Below are 10,456 nucleotides of genomic sequence, written 5' to 3'. Positions count from 1 at the left end.
ATGTCTTTTCATATCATCTTGGGTTTCGCCTTCCCACCAAACCAAGGTAGTGCCACCTAGGCATATGCTTTCCAACTGAATCTTACTCTTGTCTGAGTTTATGTTCTGTACCCTGCAATACACATCAATTTGTCTAATCCAATTGTCCAAATTCTTAGCATTTAGCTCTCCATCATATATAGGCAAATCAAATTTAACATCTAGCTTAATCAAAGATGCTTTCTTATTATGCATAAGGCTATTAGGAGGTGTGAGAAAGCTTTCCTCTTTCCCCTTTAACAATGTAAACTTTGAAACGGGAACTATAAACTCAAAACGGGAACTCTGGCCCAAAAACCCCAAAAAAACCACAAAAACAGCGCTCAAAACGAAAAGAGTGTATACTGGAACAATGTTTTTTTTTAGGTGTCAATTTTGCGGCTGTTTTAAAAATGGCAGTGACTACGAAATTTTCCTGCAAAATATAGCTTCAGAACGAAAGTGTTGATACTGGAATAATGATTTTTTTTTTTAGGTGTCAATTTTGCGGCTGTTTTAAAAATGGCAGTGACTACGAAATTTTCCTGCAAAATATAGCTTCAGAATGAAAGTGTTGATACTGGAATAATGATTTTTTTTTTAGGGTCAATTTTCATACTTTTTAAAAAATGCTAATAAAACCAATTTTTTATGTCTCAAACAAAGTTAAATTTTAAGGAAAAAACACATTAATGTTTCTGGTAGAATATCATTTTGGGCCGCCCCCTCCCCCCGCGGCCCCCCGCCCGGGCTGCCCCACCCCCCTCCCTCCCCCTCCCGGGCCCCCCCGCCCGGGCCGCCCCACCCCCCTCCCTCCCCCTCCCCCTCCCCCTCCCGACCCACCCCGCCCTCCCTCGCCACCCCCAGGCCGCCCCGCCCCGCCCGACCGGCGGCGGGTCGATTCCCGGAATCAAGATGCAAGTTTGTGTATCATGCAAGATGCAAGAGACATGCCCAAAGTATTTATCATATAACATGAACCAACGTCAAAACAATGGGTAGAGGAATAGGTCATTTGATAGAGAAATCTAGGTTGATAGGGATAGGTCATATGATAGAGAAGCCTACGTTGATAAATGTTGACCAAAAATAAAGAAGAAGAAGAGGAGGATAGACACACTTAATTGGAACTTTACTTTGTTGATTGGATTTTTATAATTAAAGAAAGGTGAAAAGAAGTAAAAAATAGCAATGACATGTTGGTAGTGTGTGATTGTGGTTGGCTATTATTGGTAGTTTGTGATTGTGGTTGGCTATTGTATTCTTACCCATTGTTCTACATTGGATTGAGGGATTAGAGAGCAAAGGTTTGAAGTGAACTCTTGATTTAGTAAAGAGGCACCAAATAAATTTTCAATTTGAATAAATACAATTTCATTGATTAATGTTGTTATAAACCTATTTTAAAATTAAATAATAAAATTAACAATTTATTCAAGTGTTATGTATAAATGGAAAACACATTCATGAAATTACATTTATATCATAAAAACAAAAAGCATTATCTTGTTTCCTTAGGCACCAAAACACTTATCTCGTGATACATCTCACATCACCAAAATTATAAAAATTAACTATATTATAACTTTATTATTAATATTATTATTATTAAAAAGAAACTTTCACTCCCCTTAAAGTTTAAATTTAAGTTTAAGTGTCAACTTGACAAGTGCTTCACCATTATCAGATTAATCATAAAGTAGGAATTATTTTTTAAGAGTTTATTTGAAGCTTTTGTAAAACCAGTGTTAATTTCCATAAAAAGCAACACATAATCATAATGCTAATAAAAGTATATAATGATATTCATAGTTAAACAATATTCAATAGGGTATCATAATGCTAATAAAAGTATATAATGATATTCATAGTTAAACAATATTCAATAGGGTGGGGAAAACTGTAATAAAATGTCTAATTAAAATTTAAAGTTAAATGTTTAGATTTTGAGTTTAATATTTCGGTTTTTATGCGAGGCATAATAAATTAAGACTATTTATTATACGATAACCACGTTGCTTTGATATAATATACTCTGTGCGTATGATATTTAAAAAATATGATAAAATCTTTATTAGAATTTATTAACATCTTTAAATTATGGAAATGTATTTAGTTGTCCCTCATTTCTGCGAAATTTCACGGAGCGTGACGATCAAGACGTTTAAACTTTAAACTTCCACTTATCTTTTAACTGCTTAAAATCGTGTCACATCAGAGTTCGATGATGAAACGTTTAAACCGCACCATGATGCAACAAGGAAATGGTTCCGCAGTACCGTTTATTGATATGATTGACTTAAAAATTGACATCTACCAATGATTCCAATATTGAAACAGGAGGATTGGCATCCACGAGGAGTCATACCTGCCGGCTGCAAGCTTCGATGCTATTATTTGTAATCTTCGCTCCGATTCTTCAACTCCCTTTGGCATGTGAAAGACTCTTCCGACTAAAAAAAGCTATATAAGTATATAGCTTCATCTGAGTTGCTATGCATGGTTACGTATAGCCAATCCCCCTGTTGTCTCCTATCTTATGCGCTTTGTTAGCCACATCGGCTGTTATAGCAGGAAGAACAGTTCTTCGCTGCAGCCGAATAATCACCACCCTTGTGTTCCGTGTTCGAATCTCTAGGCCGTCTTTCAATCATGTCTAATACGCTCAGAAAGCGCTGTCGCGAGCCGGAGGTTCTGCTGGACTCCAATGAGGTCCGGGATTTCAAACGCTTCAATGGCGAAGAAACGGATCTATTTCGTCATTTCCCGCTACTAGACAAAACCCTAGCAGAAGAACAAGCAGCCTGCTGCGAGGATGTCGTCTGTGGTGTCATGAGAAGCCTGGAGGAAGAGATCAGCGCGACATGTTCCACATTTTATGCCCCCATCTCGGCGGATAATTCCTCTGCTTCCAATATTTCTCGCGGCTACGAGAGCCAAACACTAGTTTCGGATATTGATCTGTGTTACCTCCTAGAGGCTTCAGACGATGATCTCGGTATCCCTTCGGGCCCCGTTCTGGATTTTAAGGATGCGGTTTGTCAATTTCCCAAGGAAATCTTGAGCGCCGAGGGTTTGTCCGAGAACCCGCATCAGAAATTCCAGGGTGAAAATTGGGACTTCAAAAACGAGTTTGAAAACTATCAACAGTTTGCAGTGTATGAAGATTCGTGGGTTGCGAGCGAGATGCAGGATTATATAAACAGAGATTTTGTCAGCCAAGACGTGTTTTTGGACGGAGATTTTTCTACGGCATGAGGTGAACTCATTTGAGCTGCGCAGCGCCACCCCCGGGCCGCCCCGCCCCGCCCGACCCAGCGGCGGGTCGATTCCGGGAATCGACCCGCCGCCGGGTCGGGCAGGGTGGGGCGGGGCGGCCCGGGGGTGCCACTGCGGGTGTCTTTCATTGATCTGAATTATTGAGAATCTCAAATCATTTGGCTCCCACATATGATATATGACCAACTTTCCATTTACAGACATGAACTCAGATCTGTGCGCATTTTCGTGAAAACTTTTGTCAATCCCTTCTAACATAAGCCAAACATCCTGTTCTGGATCATAAGCGCGGATGCTTGGTTGAAATATTTCAGGTCGGTTGATGTCACCGTGACAAGTAATTAACATGTTTTGCACAACAGCTGCCTTAATGCATTTCCAGAAAATTTGGAATAAATTGCCTCGATCTCGTTCTCGTTCTCAGCTATCTTATGAAAAAAGAAGCTATCCGTTCAAAACGGCTTAAGATTTTAAAATGTATTCAAGGTAACGTTCGTTCTTCTAGAAGATTATTTCCGCTGGTCACGAGCATGAAAATTGGTGAGCAATGAATTATACACATGGTAACACCGTTTTATCCGTTGTTACAAGCAAGGGATGTGCTTGGCCATTTGTTGTTCTATATTGTTCTTTGCCATAATATCCTTGATTCCAGAGACTTTCCTTCATCCTACTGATAGCAATGAACACCATTGATGCGTAAATAGTTGGATAACCAATTAAGATACAAGATCACCAATGATCAGGTTTGTATTCAAAAGAAATATATTTATTATTTATTTATGTGTGTTTAAGGTTCACAGAACATGAGCTATATAATAAGCCTTAGTTGTAGGTTCAAAGATGGCAAGCGAGTGTTCTTTTACGACTATCTCAATTCAGATTATGTACTTTTTAATAATATTTAGGATTGTGCTAATTATTTTATAATAATTATTATTATAACATATGTTTTGTTTGTTTTTTTATTAAATTATGAATTTTTATTTTTATTTTTATAATGCTTTGCACCAATATGGATTGTTATTAGAGCTTTTGTATTAATATGTCGTTAATTTTATGACTTTTGTCTTCAGAGGTATTAAATAGTTAACATCTACATGTATTTTTCTTAATTTTATATTTTTTTGTTTTTTTCAATTTTACATTTTTTTCATATAAGTTGGTGCTTCTTGTAAGGTTTATTTTTATATATCTTTTTAATATTCTTGTAAATTTTATTTTTATATATATTTTTAATATTTTTCAATTTGAAAGTGCCACATTTTTTTTTAAGGCATCAATAGTCATTTTAGTGTTCATAATAGCATCATTATGTTTTGTCGCACCTATTATTGTTACATAGTTGCACATTATTTTTAAGTAACTTATTATAATCAATCTTGTCATTTTATCATCCTTGTTTCTAATAAATATATCATTTTGCATTTAAGTAATATAATTTAGCATTAGATTTTATACTATGTTAATATTATGAATCATGATTTAGAGGTATTGAAATTATAGTTAGGTTATGAAAACTTTCGAGCATGGCACCTCAAATCTATTACAACATTATTTAAGAGGAAATCATATCAATAGGCATACTTATGAAAGAGAGATAAAAGGTAAACATATGAACAAGAGAGAAATGGGTTCTATAAGTTAAAAAGTTTATCACAATATCAAAATATGATGTTACGAATGATGTATGAATTGTTTATTTATACACAGATTATGACATGGGGTAGCATCTTCCTGCATGGAGTATGGGCCCACTTAAATTCTTCTGTGAACCTTACAAACCCCAGACAAATGTGATGACCGAAATGAAATTATTTCTTTTATGAATGATTTTCAAAGGAATCAATGGCACATTTAGGACATTTTGATTCATCTTCAAAGGAGAGAGCACAACTGTGATTTTCGCATTGATTTTTAAGTTAATTATTATTTTTTGAAAAAAAAAGTTGTTATTATTATTTTTTTGACATGAAATTCATAAAAAAAACTATTATTTGACCATTTTTAGTTAATATTTTTGTATAAAAATTGTGATTTTGACATGTTAATTCTAGCAAAAAATTATCAAAACGTTTAGTTTTTTTGTTATATTTATGTTAAAAATGGTTATTTTTATATCCATTGTTAAAAAATGTTGTTTTTTAGAAACAATTATTTCATGTGGATTGAAAAATTAATTAAGGATGTCTAAATATGTAGATTATCTAAAATTCAAACTATCGACTTTCTAATTTAAAAACGCAAAACAATAAAAAGCCCACTAAAAAAAAAAATCAAGATAGAGAACAAGAAAATATGAATACAATGACGACTTCAAAAACTATCAAATTTAGAAAATAATTTTTTACATTTCACGCACTAGAAAATTTAAAGTCAAAAAATAGGTCTTTTAAAAAAAGGGTGTGATGCAGAATACTCACTTTTTAAAATCAGGATGAAAATCACTACCATTCTAAAACTTAATGCACATGAAAAAAATTAAAGTTCCAAAAACCATGTTCTAAAAAAAACATGTGTATTCTGCATCACCACTTTTGAAAATCGGGTCATTTTTTTGCCACCTCTACAAAACGGGTAACAGTATCAGTTCCCGTTTCAAAGTTTACATTGTTCTTTCCTTTGGAGTGGTCATGGAAGTGAGGTTCATCTTCTTCTTTATCTTGTTTAGAGCTTGATGAATCTTCCACCTTTTTCTTTCTAAAGTCTCTATACATTTCTTCAACCATAGACTTTATAGCTAGGAAACTCTCTATGAATTGAGGGTCTGGCCCTATAGAACCTTCCTCTGACATTGTCTTTCGAGGATAGACTCTCCGAATTTCAGGATTAGTTTCCACCAACTCTCCTTCTCCTAATTCGAGCTTTGATCTTGTGAGCATTCACAGCTAACCAACACAAGCTTGTCTAACCTTATAGCTTAGAGCTCTTATACCACTTGATCTGATATTCACCCTGTGAGTGACATCAGGTAAAGATTTATTAAACTAAGGTATTATATACTCATGTGCTGGTGTGTGTTCTGTGTTATTGAAGCAACGGATCGATTAGATTGCCAATACACAAACAATAAAATGGAATGACAACAGAGAAATACAGTAAGCAAACACAAAGACACAAGCAATTTTAATAAGGTGTTCACCCTATTCTCCAGGGCTACATCCCCAGTCCAGCTTTCAATGGTGGCCTTGTTTTATTGTGTCTTTAAGCAGAGAATTACAATACAGGGACTCAATGTGAGTTCTCATGAGGCAAGTTTTGCTTGGCAGGGTGGTTTCTTGGATTCCCCAAGCCACTGGAGTACACAGACTCTTCTTCTTACTACTAGTTCTGTGACCTTCTGGCCTATAGTGGAAAGAGCCAAATGTGATGCTCAGTCCAGACATATTCCTTTATGGGATGGCTTGAATCTTCAAGCTCTCTGGTGCTCGATGCCACCTTTGGTCAGCTTGGTTGTCTGTCTCTTCTGCTTTGCTTTACTGTTCTCTGTGTTCAGTCCTCCTCTCTGGGTTCACTGTTCCACTTCTTTGTCTCTCGACTTCAACTAACTCAACTCTACTGACTATCTTCTTCCTTTGTTCATGGCTTTAGCCATTCGAACCCTATGCCTGTTCGGTTTCTCTTCCGCCTCTGTCGATCCACCTTCTGCAGCAGCGCTTGGAGTTCCCTGTTCAGTGCCATCATGAACGCTCAGGGAGTGGCCACTTGTCCTCCTATAAATGGTGCTAGCATGCTTTGTCAGTTCGTTTCTTTAGTTATGTCATGGATACGTTCTTCCTCCACCATGGCGGTCAAACAGATTCAAAATCCCTTCTAAAATGTGGCTTAATTCCCTGTCGATTCTTCTTCCTCCATAGGGCGCGATCTCAACCGTTCGATCTAGGCCCTCCAGATCCGATGCCATACGCACGTTTCGCGCGGTTGACTTGCTCGACCGATAGCGCATGATCAACGACGATTTTCTCTCACCTCCGCCTGCCACGCGTCGATCGGTGTATTGAATCGCTCCGCTTTCGTCCAAAACCTCTTACCGTTTAAGGGCACCCTGATCAAAACCGTTGATTTTCCAGATCGTGGGTCCTGCCGTTTGTGTTTAGCACTTTTTCCTTTTTCCGCCCACGGTCCTCCGGTTCCCCCATATGACTAAGTGCTTGGGCTTTTCCTTCACGGCCTTGTTCACCTAGCGTGCTAATCGCGCCATCAAATTCCACCTCCTTTTCCCAGTCCTGGGCTCCCAGGGGCTACTTTGGCCTCCTGCGCGGTCTCCATGGGCCTCGGTCAACGCGCTTTGACCAAGGTCCTCGTTGTTCCACATTGGCTATCATTGCCACTAGTTCAGGGTGTTTTTAATCACTACTTTGGATTTCTTTAGAGATTTGTTCGACCTGATATAGTCATGGTTCTTTGACAGTCTTCTATGGATCCAATTCGGATCAGCTGGGCACTGTACTCAAGAAAGAAGGAGTCTGAGTCATGGGTGTTATTTGTTAGATAAAGGCTCCGTAGCTGTGTGCACAGAGCCCTGGTAGAGTCCGCAGCTGTGTGCGTGGATCCGTGCAGATGTGTGCGCAAGGTAGGAAGTGGATTGTACTGAAACAAAGACATTAATAAAGATAAGTTGGTTATGAAAGATTGCAGATCTGTTTTGGTTTATGCATCTGTTATATGAGTTTATGTATGTCTTTAAGAATTATGATGGTGTGCATTGATTATTATTGTTGAATGCTTGAATAAGACCTTAAGACCTAGATCAGATCTATAATAACTCAGTAGTAATAGGAACTTAAGAAGTGCCTCATCACCATGCTTCGCGAAAGCCAGATTGCTGTGCAGATTAGCACGAGTGTGTAGATTGGTTCGCGATCCCCATCAAGACATCCCTAGGGTGCAGAAACCTGGTTCGAGCACCCTCCCCTACTACTTCGGGTGAGACTTCAGTCCGTGATTTGTGGATTGTCGCTAAAAGGTATGGTAGTGTGGGATTTGTTTGGCTATAATACTTTCGAACTTGGGTCAGGCCCCAACAAGCCAACAGTTGGTTTTCAGGAGCATCTCACTGATTGGATTGCCACTAACCTAAAAGTAGAAATAGCCACTATAGCAGGGATTGAATTTTACATTCTCAGTAGCTACTATCTCTCTTGCCACAGAGATACCTAATCATGGACAGTATTGGTTCAAAGCCATAAGCCTAGACCTTGAGCAGTACAAACCTTTCTTAAAATCACCCTAGAGAGAGTCTCATTCACACATCATTCCATTTAGATACCTATTGGAAAAGTATGCACCACTGATGAAGGTTATAATGAATTTTTTCACCTATGAGGGGAGATTTTCCAGATTGTATCGATACCACATTAGGCTACTAATGCATTTCACAGTTGTGAAACATATCAACTTGTGTAACTACTTGTGCATAAGTCTTATCAAAATTTCTGAAAAGGTACAAATGAAAAGAAAAGAACACTACCCTAGCCTTTTCCATCATAATTTGATAAAGGTTGCAGTCCTCCATCAGTTGGCAGAAAAGAGCATGGCATGGGATACCTTCATTCAAACATCTTTGCAGTGGCATGAAACTACTTCATCAAGCCATCTCCAAGACACATCAATACAACCTATGGAAGTATGATCATCAAGAAAATTATAGGAGGTTCCCAAGGCACCTATACCTGAGGTGACCAAAATATATCAGAGAGGAAAAAGGCTTGTGTTTACTTCTCAAGTTGAGAAAAGGGACAAGCCTTCTACATCAACACAACAGGGATCACATTTACAGGATGAGGAGCTCATTGAGCATGATTTTGAACTAGCTGACTTGGAGGTAGTAGATGAACATTAAAACTTGCAACAGGTTATCAATGAGAAGGATTCTCAAATCAAAGAACTCATGGACAATATGGCAAGGGCCAGATTCATCATTTCCTTCCTTGAGCAAGAAAATAGTCAGCTCAAGGCCAAACAACTAATCATGGAGAAAGAGCAATCCAAGATGTTGCAGCAAGCAGACAAAGGTAAAGCAGTGATTGAACATGATGAACATTATGAACAAGCAAAGCAAGTTGGAAAGAAGAAACCAAGAACCAGGGTCTCAAAAGGGCATTGAAGAAAGAAAAAGAACAAAACCTATTGGATATAGACTTGGATATTGAAGACAAAATTTCCTTGGAAATCAGTGAAGACGGGGAGTAGGCTAGGTAAGGTCAATGGGCACCTCGAGAAGCTTCTTGGCAAGGCTAATAGGGACAACCAGCTAGTGAGGCACATGGCCCACCAATATCAAACCAAAAACATGATTTGCAACATCAAGCTCAAGCAAATGAAAAACAAGCTAAAGGAAACCCTAAAAGACAAAAATGAGAGGGATAAATTGGATATTCTCACTGAAGCATCTATGAGAGCATAGAATACCTCATGCTTCACTTCATGACCAATTTTGGGAGTTTTCTGAGCATTTTTGGTTTTTTGTGGTTTTTTGTGATTTTTGGTGCAAAACTCGAAAATTGCACTAGTCACAAAAACGCAGTGCCTTGGCGCTGCGCTTATTCCTCGGGGCTTCAAATGACAAGTGGCTAATATTTTTGGAAATATGGTGGCCTCCTCTCAAAACAAATTTCATCATATTTCTCAGACAGAGCTAAGATTTTAAGAAAAATGAGAAAAAGGGGTCAAAAATCAACATTCTTCCCCTTTTTGACATGCGTTGCGCTTTTGGAGATAGCTTGGGAGAATCAATTTTTGAAGGTATTACCATGGGGAATTTTTAAAAATTCCAGATTTTATGGAAACTAGATAGGCAAGGCTAGATTATTGTTCTCTCAGATTTCAAATTTGACTTCAGAAAGGTACCTAAAAGTGGCCTCAAAGTTGGAGTTTCACTTCTTAGATTTCTAGTTTGACTTGGTCAAAGGTAACTTGATGATGTAACTTTAGTAGTTCGAAGTCTAGATGATGTAATCATGAATAAATTAGCATGATAGTTTTTTTTTGTTTTTTGTTTTTTTGTTTTTGTTTTTGTTTTTGTTTTTTTTTGTTTTTTTTTGTTTTGTTTGTTTTTTTTTTTATGCTTAATTAGGCCTCATAAATGAAGCAAAACTCAAATAAAAGGCTAAGAGAAGAGTTTGTTTTTTACCTTCTCACTCTCACTTGTTGGTTGAGA

At 37.5% G+C, this 10,456-nt stretch overlaps 1 protein-coding gene across 1 annotated transcript; it reads left to right on the top strand.

Moving 5' to 3' along the window:
• The first annotated feature begins 2,535 nt into the window (after window positions 1-2,535).
• Window positions 2,536-3,276, top strand: LOC149219008 (uncharacterized). The gene has a single exon (XM_089382520.1). It carries the CDS (start codon window positions 2,671-2,673, stop codon window positions 3,274-3,276), a length of 606 nt encoding a protein of 201 aa, XP_089238646.1. The 5' UTR covers window positions 2,536-2,670.
• Window positions 3,277-10,456: the final 7,180 nt, after the last annotated feature.

This window comes from Pinus tabuliformis, chromosome Q (assembly GCF_031772625.1).
Source record: "Pinus tabuliformis cultivar Carrire ecotype Pingquan chromosome Q, CPIR1, whole genome shotgun sequence".
Lineage (NCBI taxonomy): Eukaryota > Viridiplantae > Streptophyta > Pinopsida > Pinales > Pinaceae > Pinus > Pinus tabuliformis.
Note: the sequence above shows the minus strand (reverse complement) of the source record. Positions and strands in the feature narration are given on the sequence as shown.

Coding starts and splice junctions, on each gene's coding strand:
- LOC149219008 (XM_089382520.1), top strand. CDS start 2,671: ATGTCTAATACGCTCAGAAAGCGCTGTCGCGAGCCGGAGGTTCTGCTG.